The sequence below is a fragment of the Elephas maximus genome, chromosome 12 (assembly GCF_024166365.1).
Source record: "Elephas maximus indicus isolate mEleMax1 chromosome 12, mEleMax1 primary haplotype, whole genome shotgun sequence".
Classification (NCBI taxonomy): Eukaryota; Metazoa; Chordata; class Mammalia; order Proboscidea; family Elephantidae; genus Elephas; species Elephas maximus.
The window spans coordinates 36,331,382-36,350,104 of NC_064830.1; the positions used below are offsets into that span (position 1 = coordinate 36,331,382).

Here is an 18,723-nt window from a genome sequence, read left to right on the forward strand (position 1 = left end):
GACAGAAACTGGCTGAATGGACAGGGAAACACAGAGTGGAGAGAAGGAATGTGCTGTCTCATTAGGGGGAGAGCAACTAGAAATATACGAAAAATAGAAGTATATAGCAAGGTGTATTTAAGGTGTATTTAAGTACATAGCAAGGTGTATGAGAGACTGACTTGATTTGTAAACTTTCACTTAAAGCACAATAAAAACATAAAAAAAAAAGAAAATAACTTTCTATATAACTTAGTACAAACCATAAGGTTGAAAGATCAACAGTAAGTACAACAGACAGTACAGAGCTCTGGTTTTCAGCTCTTCTGTGCCCCAAGGCCATTGCAATGGGACAAAGTGGCAGGCTTCCCATGGCCAATCTTAACCTTTTTTTTTAATCCGAGCAGCTTTGCTTCTCTAGCATGATTCTCAAGAGGTGCCTCTCAGAAAGTGAGGAGGGAGGAGGGTTTTTAATTTATAAAAAGGAGGTGTGGGTTTTTTAAGATTTAATACATTAGGGTACTAAACAAGATTTTGTTTGGGAAAAAGCAGGGTGGGAAGTTCCTGTGGCTTAAAGCATTTGAAAAAAATAATGGTTCTAAAACCTGTTTCCATTTCAACAGTGGAAGGCAGTTTTAAATACAGAAGATAGTTTCACCATTATGTTGCTTAGAGGTAGACTCTGTCATCTAGAAATTCAATTTCTGTGATTGATTTGAGTTGCTTTTTTTTCAAATGTCAGAAATACATCTAACCTAACAAAAACCTTACCATACATCAAAGAATCAGAAAACAGGAGATTCCATAGACTTGACTATGAGACAAATTACTTAAAACACCCAACAAATTCATTTAATGATAAAAAATGAATAGTATGCTCCTAAGCTATTTTTCACCATAAGATTAGCTAATAGCAAAAGGAACGTAACTAGAACTGGGACTGTACACTATTAAGCCTCTGTTTATACAATTCAGATTCATAACTCTGCCAGCATTACTGTATTAAAGTAAACACTTGTTCCTAAAACTAATATTTTCAAATGCCAGAGCTCAAGAAAAGACACTATAACATTGATTCTATTTGAAAAACTCAGCACAAATTTACCACGGACTTGTCTGTTCTACTGGCTGGCAAACACACCACCTCTTCAGTCTAAGTCTTATAAAAGTGGCTGAGTGAAAGTACTTTCTCCAATGTAAAATAGTAGGCCACACAGAGGAAGACACTTTCCAAGACCAACTACCACCATCCAGTCCACCTCACATCCTCCAATTCTTTATAGGGCTCAGTCGATCTGATGTTACAAACTCTAAAGGTACTTTATCTTCTCAGGGGCCAACATCCTATTGCTTTTATAAACAGCTATTTTTTGTAAATGATAACCAATTTGAAGGGTATGTTTCAAACTTTTCTCATTTCTTTTGTTAGACTAGTAAAACCTGGGGTGCCAACAAGTTGATATTTAACTCCAAAACACATTATATTACCCTATTTTTATAATTTAAACAACTATTCATAAAATAATTTTTTTACAACTTACCACAATCAATGTTTTATCAGATGCAGTTATGGCACAAATTGGATCTCTTGTTCCCTAAAAAAAGGTAATCGATTGTTATTCTTCAACAAATATTTATTGAATGACTATTCCTATACAAGGCAGTAAGCTATTCATGAAGAATACTTCAACAATATATTTATTAACTGATTCATTTACTGATCTCCTACTATGGGCCAGACATTGAACTAAGCACTGGAGATACAGGGATGAAATCTTTGCCTTCAGATATTACTCAAAAGTCTCCTGGAGAAGACAGTGAATGGAATGCCTAATTACAATACAACATGATAAAAGCAGAGTCACCAAAACAACAGTTTAGCTGAAATAGTAAAAAAGTCAACCTTGAGCATTATGCTTTCTTAAGAACCATCTAAAAAAAAGAAAGAACCATCTATATGGGATCAAACTGACAACAGCAACTCAAAAGATTACATAGGAGCCATAGGGGCAGTGAGTTTATGTTAATGGAGAAGAACAGCTTAGAAAAGAGGGTAAGAATGGTTGCACAACACAAAGAATGTAATCAATATAACTAAATAGTACATGTAGAAACTGTTGAATTGGTGTATACCTTGCTGTATATGTTCCCAACAAGAGAAACCAAAAAAAATAAGTAGAGTCTCACACAAGGTGGTTATGAGAGCATCTAACTTACATTGAGGAAGGAGCATCTAACTTACACCGAGATGAGCAGGGGAGCAAGCTCTGAGCTTAGTCTTAAAAGATGAACGGATGACAGAAGGACCAGCACATGCAGAAATGAGGAAGGGTAAAACAGCGTGGCACTACAACAACCTGAACAGGTCTCAAGGCATCATGCTGAGTGAATAAAGCCAATTTCCAAAAGTGATATATGATTCCACTCACAAAATATTGTTCAAGTGACAAAGCTACAGAGATGGAGAAGAGATTAGTGGTTGCCAGGGGTCAGGGACAGGAGTGGGAAATAGATGTAAATATAAAAAGTAAGTAGCATGAGGGTGTTCACTTGTGGTAATAGACCAATACTGTAACTTGATTGTGGTGACAGTCGCAGAAATCTGCACAGGAGATAAAATTACATATATTACACGCATGCATGAACACATGTGAAAACTGAGTAAGATCTCTAGTCTAGTATTATACCAAAGTCAGTTTCCTGGTTTTGAAACTACAGTTATATAGGTGACAACTGTGAAAAGTTGGGTGAAGGCCACATGGGGTCCTATGTACCATTTTTGCAACTTCCTGAAAGCCTAAAATTATTTCAAAATCAAATGTTAAAAAGAAAAAAAAAACCATGGTCTAGTCAGGAAACAGCAACTTGCTTAGCACAGCTGATACCTGGAAATATGGCAGAGAAGAAAAAGTAGGCTGGGGAGAAAGTAGCAGCTGTGAGTATCTATATTTTATCCTGACAAATACAGGAACTTACTGAAGATTTATATTGGGGCAGGGCCTTTGTGTACCATGATCAGGTTTTTATTATAAAAAGACTGTTCTAGCTATCAGTATGATAAATAGATTGGCATGGTAGGTAGAGAAAGGGAGGAAGACTGAAAGTAGAGAGATTTTCTGTGCTACCCAATATGGTAGCCACTAACCACATGTGGCTATTTGGATTAAAATCTAATTAACATGAAATAAAACTTAAAATTCAGTTCCTTAGCCACATCAGACACATTCTGGGGGCTCAACAGCCACATGTGGCTAGTGACTACCATACTGGACAATGCAATATAGAACATTTCCAACATCACACAAAGTTCTATTGGGCAGCGCTTAATGGAAAGTATTGTATTGATCAAAGTAAGAAGTAATCACAGACTGAACTGATACAGGGATGGAAAGGAGATCAATTTGAAAGAAATTTAGAAGACTGAATCAACAGAACTTGGTAAGATACAGACAGCAAGAGAAAAAGAGAAATTCCCATGACTCTTAGGTAGATGGTGGAGCCGTGCCCTGAGATACAGAATGTATACGGAAAAAGAGATTTGTAAGGAAGAAGAATTTAGCCTCGGAAAAGTTAAATTTCGGGTTTTTTGAGCCATACAACTGAAATAGCCATAGACAATATCCATAGAAATGTATTATCTAGAGACTGAAAAAACTCAAGATTGGAAATATAGATACTGCGGTCATCATCATGTAATTGAAGGTGTAGATTTCAATCAGAATTCTAAATGAGAAAAGTAGATACACTACAAGTAGACATGAAGAAATACCACAATACGAGACGGGTAGATAAGCCCTTGACAAAAAAGAGTAAAAAGGGAAAGTCAGCTAAATATAAAATCAGGAGAGTGGTTTCATGAAAGCCAAGAAGAAAAGAGTGACCAAAATATTAAATTTATATACAGATTATGTAAGAGAAAGACAGAAAAATGCCTATCAGACTTAGCAATTCAACACCTTTCGAAACCAGAATACAATGGAGTAAAGACGGAATCAGAGGTGAGGAAAAAAAGATGAATATAGATCATTCTTTAAAGCAGCTTAGCCATGAAGGATGAAGAGATAAGGCAGTGAGTGACTGGAAGAAGATATGGGTTGACAGTGGAGGTGGCTGTTGTTATTGTTTTTAAAATGAGAAAGATTTCAATATATTTATTGATCAATTTGAAATTTTCTGAAAGTTCCCTGATCGAAAGAACTGTTCCTCATTCTTCACTGAATCCTCAGAAGCTAGCCCAGTGTCTGACACATAATAGACATTTGACAAATACTTGTTTAATAAATGGATGAACATAGAGACTATTAGATGGACTCTTACATATTCTATTAGATAGGTCACTAGGTCTGCAGTTAAAAGATCCAAGCTTGAATCCTGACTTTGCCACTTAATCACCTACTTTATGACTCTAAGTCAATCAGTTATTTTCTCTAATTATGGTTTTTCCACTTGATGAAATGGAGAGGAGACTATGTGCTCTTTTCGCCGTATAGAGTTGTGAGGCTCAGATAAGAAACTGGGCAGGAAAGAGCTTTATAAACAATAAGGCAATGATTTAAATACTCTTAAAAAATCATACCAAAAACAAAACTGTTCACTAAAGTATTTAATTACATTAGCTTATAAACAAAAGCATTTTTCCATAAAAATACACTGAATTATGTTATTTTCAAAAATATGGCTACTTGCTAATATGCCAGAAGTGACAGACCAATATACAATAAATAGATAGGTAGAGGGAAAAAGCGGAAAAAGGGAGGAAGGAGGGAGGAAGGGAAAGAGAGAACAAAGGAGAAAGGCCAGAATTATGTTCCCCAATATTTTCAGATACTACACTTCTCTAATTTTCTAATTTTCAATCACATCATATGCATGTGAAAGCTGGACAATGAATAAGGAAGACCGAAGAAGAATTGACACCTTTGAATTGTGGTGTTGGCAAAGAACACTGAATATACCACAGACTGCCAAAAGAATGAACAAATCTCTCTTGGAAGAAGTACAACCAGAATGCTCCTTGGAAGCAAGGATGGCGAGACTGTGTCTTACATACTTTGGACATGTTGTCAGGAGGGATCAGTCTCTGGAGAAGGACATCATGCTTGGCAAAGTACAGGGTCAGCAGAAAAGAGGAAGACCCTCAGTGAGGTGGATTGACACAATGGCTGCAACAATGAGCTCAAGCATAACCATGATTGTTAAGGATGGCACAGGGCCGGGCAGTGTTTTGTTCTGTTGTGCACAGGGTCGCTATGAGTAGGAACCTAACAACAAGTAACATTCTAAATAGTATCACATTGGCTACTTAATAATATTATTTTAGTCTAAGAGTTTTCAAGTTCAAGAAAAACTCTTTGAGAATAGGAATTTCTTTAAAGAATCAGTAGAGTAATATGCTAGTTACTGCAAGCAAATTCTTTTTCAGGTCTCAAAATAAACTTACAATATTTCAAAGTCTACAGGTACTAAGATTTGCTAGCAAAAATAAAATCACCTACTTGAATGGCTTTACTATAATCAAGCACCCCATCGACTGATCCAGAGGGAGTATCATCAACATGATAAATTCTGTAAAAAAGACCAGAATTTCAAAGAAAGTATAAGTGAGGATTATACTACTTCATAATCTCTAGAACAACTGAAGGTTTGGGTGACAACAATAAATATTGTTATTTAATCTAAATGTCCTGATTATTTTAAAGAGTTCTGAACACAGCTATATCTTATAAAGGGAGACACTATCAGTTGTTTGCTGGTTTTGCAAGTGATATGTTCCTGGAAGTTGTGCCAAATCTATATTTGAACATTGGATCATATTTTCCCAATGAATTTCATTAAAACTTGAGATATATCTTACCTTAATCTCAGCTAAACATCAGTCAGGAGTAACTTTTAAAACACTAAGTTTCTTTATTGTTTCTCCATAATTTCCTTGTCATCAATGTGTTCATAAAACTTAAGTATATTTGAGAAACTCTAATTAATGGAATTTTTGTTTGGGAGTAAAGACTCCTTCCCTACTGTCTCCTGTGTTATAAAGATGCACCACCTCCTACCATCTCTCTGATACCTGTGTTATAATAATATTTATTCATACTGCATTGTCACTGCTGATTTACATGTCTCCCTCACTACATGATGATTTTCTTGGAGGCAAGACTATATCTCCAGTGCCTGGCACAGTACCACATGTTGTCAAGTGCTCTACAATGTCTCTGGGTAAATATTAAAATGAATAGAGGTGAATAAGGAAGAACACTGTAGAGTAGCTGCAAGGCCCTGGGTAAGTTACTTAACTTCTCTGAGCCTCAATTCCTCCATCTGTAAAGGGTAACAATTCCTACTTTGCAGGGTCTTTGAGAAGCATAAATAAAATGATGTTTGTAAAGCACATAAGCATAGAGCCTGACATAAAAGGGGTTCAAGAAATGGTAGCCATAATATAACCCCCCCAAAATCATGTGATTTTCTATCTTAAAAATACCATCCAATTTTATCATTGTTAATTTAAAATCAAAACTGTGCTTTCATCAATGTTACATGGAGATTAAATTTTAAATAAATTTAATAGAAATATAGAGTAAAAGGAAACCCTGGTGGCATAGTGGTTAAGAGTTCAGCTGCAACCAAAATGTTGGCAGTTTGAATCCACTAGGCACTCCCTGGAAATCCTATCAGCCAGTTCTACTCTGTCCTATAGGGTTGCTATGAGTTAGAATCAACTCATTGGCAACGGGTTTGGTTTGGTTCTATACAGTAAAACCTGCAAAGCCGGAACCTGTGTAAGGTGGCAACCTGTCAGAGAAGGAAAACTCAAGTATTTTCCACTAAATAGAGAGCAAGAGAAAAGTAGTAAGACTACATCCTGTCAAAGGTAGAAAACTTCCCAGACCTAGAAAAAAAAGGCAGTCCCATCAAGCTCCAGCTCTCACGGGTTTCATTGTATTAAATATGCAGATACATGGCGTACCTCTAAATTGGTGTAACTTACATCCAGTAGCTATTTCTATTTACTTATCAAGAATAAAACAGTCAAAGATAGTTAAAATAGAAGATCCTTTGAGAGATCATTCAGTCCAACTCCCTCTCTTACAGCAAGTAAGCTACAGAGCAGCAGACCCGAGCACAGCGGTCCAGAGTCAGATAAACTTGGGTTCGTGTCCCAACTCCATTTATCAGTTGGTAATAATTTAAACTCATGTGTCCTTTCTGTAAAACGTGAATAACAAGAGTACCAACTGGACTTGGCATGATACGTGGATATAAGAGGTACTCAATAAATGATGGCTGTTATCACCATCAACAACTATATTTTATAGATGTGGAAATGAGGTCCAAGGAGACCCTGCCCAGAGTCATTAAAACTAGTAAGTATATCCCAGACAGGAATACAAGGAAATGCTGTCTTTTTTACTTAAACAAAAACCAGCATCTCTATGGAGAGGGTAGACTTTTTTGCCCCAACTTTGTCCGAAGATCCACCTTCTCCCTGCAAGTTAAAGGTCTCTTGCTTATTATTGCTACCACTGCCATATGCTGTTCTTGAAGAAGCCAAAGATTCTTTCATTCTTTGTCTTCCTGCATTATCAACAAGGCAAGATAAGCATTTACCAACTTTTTTTTTTTGCTTCTACATGAATTCACATAGCAAAAATACTTTTACTGGGGACATAACTCCTATCTTAGTTTTAGTACATAAATGAGTCTTAAAGGGAAGGGGAGGTTGCATTAAGATCTCAGGTGAATGTGTAGAAAGAAGGTGATGTGAAAAAGCAACCTGGAATTTCTGCCATGATCCCCACCCACACACACATACATATCTCCCCTCATTAAGAAATCATTAGATTAAAATACCTGAAAAAATACTTTACACTTAGGGTAACAACAAAAGGGCAACAAACACAATATTAATAACATAATATGGCTCACAAAACACAGTAAATGCATCTTCACCTTGAGACTTACTACAGGGACTCTCTCCATCCTGGCTCCTCACCTCCCTATGTGACAGCCCTTTTTACCCCACTTACAGAAGTAACTCTAAGCCCAGGCTCCATGGAATCCAAGGCAAAAGAGAGAGAAGCCAAGACCCCAGTTCATCCCACCTAAAGACTTCTCCCAGAGCTGGTCTAAACACCTGCCTCTCCTACAGTGATTGATGCTAACACGATCTCACTCTCTATTTATAGAGACCTCTATCCGTAACCCATAAGCAAAATCTTTAGTTAGACATCCAGACTTAACCAAGAAATCGTTTCAATATAGCATAATAACTCTAATATGGTAGGAGTGGGTGATTTCCTTATAAAACCTCAGATTTCCACTCTTTATCTGTAAGGGCTTCTTTTATTTTTTTTACTATCTCTCCTATTAACGAGCCCTGGTGGAGCAATGGTTAACCATTTAGCTGCTAACCAAGAGGTCAGTGCTTTGTTTGAATCCACAAGCCGTTCCATGGGAGAAGAGACCTGGCAATCTGCTCCCACAAAGATTACAGTCTAGAAAACCCTACAGAGCAGTTCTACTCTGTTATACAGGGTCACTGTGAATCAGAATCAACTCGATGGCATACAACAACATGTCTCTTTTGATAAATTTAAACAGATAAATTTGAAAGACCTTCAAATTAATGGAGAAATGTTATTGCATATAATCAAAACAATTTATAGTTCACAAACATAATCCATAATTAACTATGTCTTAAAAACATGATATGGTTGAGCTACTAAAAAATACGTATCAAGACATATACCTTTCTCTCCCTTCTTTTCGAGATCGCACGATCTGATTAATTTCCAATGCTGTGAGCTTCTTTGCCACACGATATTGCCAGATATAAAATGCTTCTTTTGAAGCTGCTATCACATGCGTTTTGGTCATTGCAACAAATAATGGTACTATTAAAGAGAACATTAAGACAATTAAGTAATAGTCACATAAAATCACAGAATGTTTGTGCTATAAAGGCCCTCAGTGATCACTGACTCCAATCCCTCATCTTACAGACAATACACTCACACATAGTCTCAAAATACTCACAGTCTGTGAAATAAGAAAAGAAGCAAGAGCTGGTCAGCCCATTCATAAAAATTAACTCAAAATGGATTATAGACCTAAATATCGGAGCTAAAACTCCTCTATAATACTTAAGAGAAAATCTTTGTGAACTTAGGTTAGGCAATGGTTTCTTAGATACGACACCAAAAGCACAAGTGAAAAAAGTAAACACAAACTGTACTTCATCAAAATTACAAACATCTGTACTTCAAAGGACACCATCAAAAAAGTGGAAAGACAACCCACAGAAAATATTTCCAAATTATATACCTGATAAAGGACAAAATCTAGAATATATAAATAACTCTTATTAACTCAATAATAAAAAAGACAAATAACCCAATTAAAAAATGGGTAAAGGAGATATACCAATAAGCCATATGCCAATAAGCACATAAAAAGATGTTCAACATCATTAGCCATCAGGGAAATTCAAGTCAAAACCACAATGAGATACTACTTCACACCCATTTAATAAGTGTTGGGGAGGCTATGGAAAAATCAGAACCCTCAGACATTGCTGATGGAAAAGTAAAATGGTATAGCCTTTTGAAAAACAATTTGTCAATTCTTCAAAATGTTAAATATAGAGTAATCATATGGCTGAGAAATTACACTCATATGTCCACACAAAAACTCATACACAAACGTTTATACTGGCATTAATTATAGTAGCCAAAAAGTAGAACCAACCCAAAAGACCATCAACTGATAAATGAATAATCCAAACGTGATATACCTATGCAAGAGAGTATAATTCGGCCACATAAGGAAGAACGTACACTTTACAACATGGATAAACCTTGAAAACATTATGCTAAGTGAGAGAAACCAGATACAAAAGACCACATATTGTATGATATCATTTAAATGAAAAGTTGAGAACAGACAAATCTATAGAGATAGAAAGATTACTAGTTGCCTAGAGCTGGGGGTGACGACAGGGGAGTGACTGCTAATGGGTACAGAGTTTCTTTGGGGGACAAAGATGTTCTAAAATTAGGTTGTGGTGATGGTTCCACAACCCAGTGAATATATTTTAAAAAACTGAATTGCAAATTGCATAGTGTATGAATTATATCTCAATAAAACTGTTTTTTAAAAAAAGCTTGTCGGTTTTTATCTCAATTCCAAGCTTAACTCTACTGTAAAAATTATGACATCCAGAATATAGCAAAATTTATGTTTAATCTTTGAAAGTGTTAAAGTACACAGTTTTCCCCAAAGTAGGTATATAACTAAAGAAGAAAATGAAGTGTGAGTTATCCTATCTGGTTTTCTTCATAAACAGCCCTTTGTGACAGTTTTTCATGCCTATATTCCTCCTTCTTACAACAGATTTGCTCTGTCTTGATCATAAAATTTGAAGCAGGTTATGAAATTATGCATTTCCTTAGTAGGACTTCAAAGGCAAAAGATCTAATATTTATTCACTTTCATTCCAGCCTTAATAAATTTCAAAGTATTTTTAGTTCTATATTTTAGTATTTTCCAGCATCTTATACAAGGTGGGCAATCCACATATGTGGAAGTATTTCATACTTAAAGACCACAAATAAGAATTTATAAAATATCTTGTGCTCAGTAGTTACTACTTTCCCATACTAACTAAAGATTTACTATATTTTTAATATAAATATTTAAATCTAACAGCAAGAATATAATAAAGAGAAGGGAAAGCACCAACACCTAGAAAACATTCTGTGATTATAACAGATGCTACCACCGGTAGGCCTGAAGGCATGAGAGAAACCAAGAGGACAGAGTGACGTAGAGGAGGCTGTCATTGAGAAGAATAGTGACCTCCCATTACATTAAAAAAAAAAAAAAAACAGCGTCAGCTCCACAGGGAATGAGCCAGAGGAATAAATAGCCCCACTCTCCTATGGCCACTGGCCAATCAAAAGCCATGGAATGGAATGAAGCAGGATGAAGAAGGGTGGTAGGGTTTGGAGGGACAGATGGAAAGTATCTGTGAGATAAGAAAGTATAAGATACAAGATTCTCTTAATCAAGTCAGTTAGCCTTTGTGGGTCCTTACGATGACGTGCCTCTTTGGTAAAATAAATCTGATAACAAACACTTCATAGAGTAATTTAGAAATTTAAAAAATATAATCAATGAGAAAATGGTGGGTAATTATAAACTTAAAACTTTAGAAACTGCTACCACCTGGTTTTTAAATATTTAAAAGTAAACTATTTGAAATAGAATACAAAAAGTACACTGTAAGTAGAGATTTGAGTTAATCCTAATAAGAAAAATATCTATATTACATTGCTTTTGAACTGTTAATAATTTATTGAGAACAACTGAAATTTATTCAATGACATCTTAGCATAATTAAAAAGAAAAAAAATATAATGCCACAGAATAAAATGTAGAAATCAGTAGTCTAATTGCAAAACTGCTCAAAAATTGACAGAGAAAGTTCAATAATAAGAATGTTTCAAAGCAAGAAATAGATTTGAAACCTTCTTGTGTCACTCTGGGTCAGAGTGAGGAAAACTCTTTGGCCCACCACTGCTAAACCGTCAAGGCTATTAGTGTATCCAAAGCCCTGACTTCCAACTTCTTACTGAACACCTCCAGGTAGGTGGCTCACAAGAACCTCAAGTTTAACGTGTTGACCCCAACCTCCTTTCCTGAAACATTCTCATTCCTGAAATCATCTCCTTCAAAAAAAGAAAAATGTTCCTTTCTTCTACTAAAAAAAAAAAAAAAGAAAGTTAAAACCCTTGCCAATGAGTTGATTCTATTCCCTATCAAAATAAATGATACTACCATTTAACAGTCATACACATGCAAAGCCTGGGGTCATTCTAGACTCTACCCTAAAAGTTGCCCCCACATGTAATAAAGTCACAAAGCCTATTATTTCTATTTTCATACTATCTCTTGACTCTCCCACCCCTCCTCCCCATCACCCCTACCATTGCTGCTTTGTTCAGGCCTTTCTCATTTCTCACCTAGAATACTGCAATCCCCTCCCTCCTGGTCTCCTTTCCTCTGATCTCATATGTGTTATAATTCTACCTTTAGAAAATTCTCCCAAGTTCTTTCCTAATTTAGGAATATATTCTTCTAAACAAATAACTTTTCTTTGTTCATTTCTTAGAGAATATTTAATTGTTCCTCTATTGTGTGCCGGGTGCTGTGCTAATTACTTCACATACATTAATCCAACATCCTTTTATGAAGTAGATAGTCTCATCAAATCCATCTTATAGACGAAGAAACGAAGAATTACAGAAACAAAATAACTAACTTGCCCAAGGTCACAAAACACAGAATAAGCAATATAAAATTAAGCACACATACAAAACATTAAAGAACTCATGAAGGTTTGTTCTAGTATCTGTTTTCTAAATTTATAATTTAAAAATTATAAAACATAATTTTCCTATGTATAAGTATCATGCAAAATAATCACTAATATGGCCAGAATAAAGGAATGATTGTTAATATAAGCTATCATTTATGGAGTTTTTGCCACAGTCCAAATAAAGGACATTTAAAGCAGCAAGAGACTTTAGCAACTAAACAAATAATTAGAAGATGATCTAATGGTATGATGTCAGTTTCGTAGATTAACAGCTCAGGGATCCAAATTCAAAAATGTTTATATGCTGGACAACTCAGTACGATTGAATCATATTTTAAAAATTTATTTGTCATTACAATAATGAAGATTTTTCTACTCAAAATGTGTTCCATCACTGAGCTCCGGAGGGAGCTAGAAGCCTTTCCTTTGGGCAACAATTCACAGCCAGTCCTGGAGAATGGCAGCAAAGCCTAAGGGAACGCACGTTCAGCTGGATGATTAACACACCAGGCCCAGGTTTCACTCATCATTCTCTGAGCCTGTCCTCACTAAATCATTAAGCATCTGCTAAATATCTAGTAAATACTACCATCAATACTCTGATGCTGGTAACTATTACGCCCTTAAAAAAAAAAAAACCATTGCCATGGAGTTGATTCTGACTCATAGCAACCCTATAGAAACCACAGGGTTTCCAAAGAACACTTGGTGCCAACCTTTTGATTAGCAGCTCTAGCTCTTAGCTACTATGCCACTAGGGTTTCCGTTATGCCCTTAGCATAATTTTAAAGTAAGTTCACAACTTGGGCCAAGTTATTTAACCATTCTGTGCCTCAGTTTCTCAGTGAGGGTAATAATAGTGCCTGCCTCATAGGCTAGTTGTAAATTAAAATGTGTTTAGAAGAGTACCAGGCATATATTAAAAAAATAAATATTGGCTATTATTATTATATGCCAGGCAGGCACTATGTCACGCTTTATATTTATTATCTTTTTTAGTTTCTCAAAACAGCTCTATAAGGTTGTTATTGCTATTATATTCAAATTAGAGTAAGTAAACTGAGGTTCAGGAGAATAAGCAATTTATTTTTTTTTTTACAGAATTAGCAAGTAGGTTAGCCTGGGATTCAATTCTGATAAGTCTGACTCTTACCTTAACTATCTTACCTTGACCCACTAATATTTTAACTTTGATTTAGTCAGGCTAATGAAAAACCCTTGTGATTATTTAGGATGTTTCAAAAAGAAAGGAGAATGAATATAATTTACAATTGCAGGTAAATATTGACTAGATAAATAGTTTTAGATGCTTAGGAAAAATTTTATTAGAAAGCAGTTAAAGTTTGTAAACTTGTAAGGTAGAAGGTAAGAGTCAGACTTCTCAGAATCGAGTCCCAGGCTAACCTACTTGCTAATTCTGTGGTCCTGGATAAATTGCTTATTCTCTCTGAACCTCAGTTTCCTTACTCTAATTTGAACATAATATCAATAACAACCTTATAGAGCTGTTTCGAGAAACTAAAGAATAAATACAAAGCATAACAGTGCCTGGCACATAATAATAGTAATAGCCAATATTTATTTATTTTTTAAATATATGTCAGGTACTATCCTAAACACATAACAAATGTTAATTTACAACCAGCCTATGAGCCAGGCACTATGATTACCCTCAATAAGAAACTGAGGTACAGAGTGGTTAAATAATGCACCCAAGTGGCACAGCTAGAAACAAGTGGAAAATAGCTGTGATAAGATAAGACAGTACAAGATGTAAGATTCTCTTAACCAGTCAATCTGGCTCCAGAATCTGCACTCTCGACCAGCCATGGCGCATTGGGTCTCATTAATGGTTGATCAGTGTTAGGTGTGGCTGCCGTGGTTTTTACTTCTATCATCAATGTAGGTTTTAACAATCAAACCACATACAATCCTCTAGTCATTTCTAAAAGCAAAAACACTCTTGATTTTTTTGGTTTAATACAAATGTATCTGAAATACATGTTGTTTTGAATTCACACGGTAGTTATTTCAGCAAATTCACAGGGTAGATAATCCTATCTACATAAATTATGCTAGATTTTTATTAAGAGAGCCATCTCACCCAGACCAAGCTCCTAGGAAGAAATAAGATCACTGTCCAAAAGAAGAGTGGGAAAAAAAAAGAAGTTTAAAATTTTCTTTTAAGAGAAATTAAAAAAGAAAAATGTCACTTCAAATAAATTTTAACAGATAGAATGTTTTAGGAAAAGAATATAACCAGGATAAAAGTTAAAAAAAAAAACCTCATGCCCTTCTCAACTACTCAATATGGGCGGGGGGGGGGGGGGCGGGAATCTAAATAACTAGGAAGATTATTAGAAAATAATTAAAAAGAAAATAATTATGCTTCTACTAATTGAAATTTGTAACATTAATAGATAGTAGTTATGAGCCAAGCAAGGATGTAAAATAACTTAAAACAACTTAGGAACTGACATATAAGCAAACCCTGCTTGTAATACTTGAATGCCGAAGCCTGAAATAAATGCCCACATTCATATCTCTACGGTTTTACCCTCTGCCTTTCCTATGTATTCATTTCCCAGCCTTTTCAACAACTGGCAAGCTGAGATTGCACTGAAATGTCTTCATCAAAATAACTTTCTTTGGGATATGTAGAAAACTTAGTGCACATATCATTTGAAAGCTGCCTACAACACTACTGCCAAAATGACTGCTGCACAGGCAACCTTGACTTCCCAGCTACTTTTCATGTTTTCATTCACCTGCAAATGCTGTTTGCTCTCCTTAAAAACGCTATGCCAAGAAATACTTATCTTTCAAAACTCAGCTCAAAAGAAACCTTTAAGTAGAAGAAATTGTCATCATTAATTTTTTATCAGCTCTGGCACCCAGTATGGAACCTGAAACAGTATAGAATCTGAATATTTATTGGTGATTCATTAAATAAATTATCATTTTCTATTTACATGATAGAAAATAAACATTTTCCATGCATTCGACAGATATTTCGGTATTAGATAGTGTTAGGCAGTGGGAATACAGAAATGAATAAGACACAGATACTGCTTTAAGAAGCTCAAAATCTAGTGGGGAAGACAGATAAGAAATATTAATAGTCACAGTGCAGAGTAAGCAGTACACTGATAGAAGTATACCAAAGGAATTATGAGGGCTCAAAGGAAGAACACTAAAACAGGGTGCCTAATTCCTATGTGTATAGTACAGTGGGGATCTACAAACTGAATTTCCTGTAATAATACATAGAGTTCTTTTAAATGTTCCTACAGGGATTGTCAGGATGAAGAGTAAAGCAAAACAAAAATAATACTTTCCAGGACAATACGTCACAATAATTTTTTTTGTTTGTTTTAGCCTGTGGTCCTCATCAAAATTTGGCACAGAAACTTAAAAAAGGAATTTTACAGGATATGTAGAAACAAAAACATTGAGTTTTTGGCTGTGTTTACAGCAGACCAACGAAAGATCTGTTTGTTAAAATTTCAGCCAGTGAGACTGCAAAAAAAAAAAGTTTCAAGACTCAAGAATACAAATAATCATATCCTCAAGTTTTTGCCATTTTACGAAGGTAAAGAAATTTACATCTATTTTATTAAACAACAGACTACATGTAATAAAATTACTTTGAGCCTAATCCTATCATCATTATGATTCTGTTAAAACTTTAATATTCAAAGAGAAAGCATATAATCTAAAGATTGACAGAATTTACTTTTGAGATTAAGGACTGTTATGTTTTTAATAAATAGAACAAATTCATGTGATGTTAAGATAAAAATAAAATAGTATAAAACCACAGGAATCAATTTATTTCAATTATTTATAAGATTCTGTAATAATTTTAACCTATGCCTTTTACCAAGGATCACTAACATATGTATACCTGCACGTGAGGGTATACCTACGTACAGAAGCATATAAACATGCTTTGTAATATCAATTAAAAATAAATGAACATAAGGCATGAAGTTGAAGAGTGTCATTATATAAAAGTGAGTGAGTTACCACGACCCTAGACGTAAGAGTAAAACATCTGAGTCCAGTAAGTTTTTTATCACTTTGCTCATATTGCCCAAAGCACTTAACAAAATGAAAACACTTAGAAGGTAGACACTAAAATCTCGCTAAGATTGAGTTTCTAATATTAAAAAAAAAAAAAAAAAAACTGGTTCTTGGGTCCAAGAAATAATTAAGTGGGACTTCAACTTTTGAAATCTAATCATTTTTCAATTACCGTATCCACTAAACTACCATATGCTTTAAGAGAAAACCGTTACTTTTGGAAGTTATAGTGAAATGGCAACAAAATATCTATCAATGATTTTTTACAAAACACTTACAATAAGATTTGGAACTTTTTAATGGTTACTTTCACAGCTATTGGATAGAAGGAATGATAACGCTAAAGTAAAGTGTGTCCTGAAAATACAAAGTCAGGAATTTGTTAAAGCTGTCCCTGTTAACAGACTGATTTCATTAGAAAATCTGGAAAGAACATAAATACGTAAATACGAGAGGTATTTATAAGTACTTTATTAATTTAAAAAAATGGCTTAAAGGCAAAAAATCCTTTCTATAATCCTCAGTTTACTGCATACTAACCACTGCATTGCATATCTATTTGTGTAAAATTATATTTCTCATTTAAACAGAAAACGGCAGTGTAGCAATTATGAAATTATTGTGGATTCTAGATAGAGTGATCTTAAAATTTATTGTCAAAATCAGGACACTTTTGAGAGTTAAAGGGAACATTTTTATAATTCCATCAGGACAAAAGGCATAAACTGATACTAGATCCAGCAAACAAGAAAGTATGGTCATCCTAGTTTTAGAGAATATTGCTCTAATTAATAATACCATCGTGAAGCTTTTAAATTAATGTTACAAATAAAACCTGACTAGAGAGGGAATAAACATTAACATTTCCTTACCAATATCAATGTATTTGGGATCCATAGGAGTGCCAATAGAATTACAAAGAACAAGCACAAACTGCAAATGAATAAAACAAAGAGTTATCAGTACCCCTGCTCATGTGCAATAAAGGAAATAATACTTAATGTATACCATGCTTATCCCTTTTTCAAGTATGGCTAACTGGGAAATTGACAAAAATTATTAGGTGCAAAGAATAACAAACAAAAACAAAGATAATCTAGAGCATTAGAAATAAAGGTGAATTAAAATTAAACCAAGGCTCATTTCTCAATATAATTGAACACTGTAGTTTTTAAGAGTACACTTAAGAAACTCAAGTGCCCTGGCTACTTTTCATTATTTATACTTCTGAAATTCCCAATCAGCTATAATTTCAAAATTCATTTCTATCTACAATCAGCTATTTAAGAGCTAACTTAATTTGTTACCGTTGCACCAAATGTTTCCATCTCGTTCTCTTCCTTTGAAGCAATATATAAATAACATGAGAAATTGAGAAAAAAAAAATCTGTTAATTGAGAAAAGACACAGTCCAACCTAGTGAAAAATGACATACAATGTCCATTAGTTAACAACACAAATAATTACCAATGATTAATATTAGGAAAAATAATCAAGCAAAATTCACAGTTTACATCATATTATTCTAAAGTGATAATCTAATCCTTCTTAGTATTACTCTTTCTGTATGTTGTACTAAGAATAATATTTTACTTAGATGTTTTCCTGACTAGAATAACAATTTCAAATAAACCAACTATTCATATATAAATACAGACTTTGTCTCTCAAGTAAAACTCGTTTTATTTCACAAACATAAACTAAATGATAAACATTCTTTTCCATGTTTCAGCTAAGTAACTAATTCGTTCATAAAATAAACAATATCAACTGTGAGTACTATGCTCCTTTAAAAAATCACCTATATGAGACCAGTCAACATACGCTAAAGCGAAGATGAGAAGGTAATAGCAGAAAGGGAAACCAGATTAATGAAAATGGAAAAACCAGAACGGAAATAATGAGAATGTTGTCACACTGTGAAAAATGTAACCAATGTCACTGAATAATTTGTATAAAAAAAAAAAAAAATTTTTTTTATTGTTAAATGGGACCCTAATTTGCTGTGTAAATGTTCACTAAAAACACAATAAAGTATTATTTAAAAATTAACTCTTTTCATTTTTATCATAGTTATATATTCCATGGTTTAATGACTCAAAGAGTTCCTAAGACTTCTTCAAAAACGGCAGTCCCCCCAACTTCCCGTTTCCTGCTCCCCATTGAAAAATATTTTCAGATCATTTAACTCATCGTTTTGGTATTAACTTCCACAAATCGAAGTAACATGTGCATTGCTCTACTTCTTAGGTGGTTTTTGTTTGTTTTTTTTAAGTTGG

The 18,723-nt window shown here is 34.4% G+C and overlaps 1 protein-coding gene across 2 annotated transcripts in view; it reads right to left on the reverse strand.

Annotated features, from left to right (window-relative positions):
• Positions 1-18,723, reverse strand: part of WDR35 (WD repeat domain 35) — a 67,695-nt gene that overhangs the window by 26,632 nt on the left and 22,340 nt on the right. Inside the window, exons 11-15 of one of the 2 annotated variants that reach the window (XM_049903678.1) lie at positions 17,752-17,784; positions 17,317-17,377; positions 8,729-8,873; positions 5,475-5,544; positions 1,521-1,574 (exon numbers count right to left, since the gene is read on the reverse strand). In XM_049903678.1, coding sequence (XP_049759635.1) covers positions 1,521-1,574; positions 5,475-5,544; positions 8,729-8,873; positions 17,317-17,377; positions 17,752-17,784 — 363 coding nt within the window. The remainder of the gene's footprint in view (positions 1-1,520; positions 1,575-5,474; positions 5,545-8,728; positions 8,874-17,316; positions 17,378-17,751; positions 17,785-18,723) is intronic. The other variant, XM_049903679.1, reaches the window with a different exon arrangement.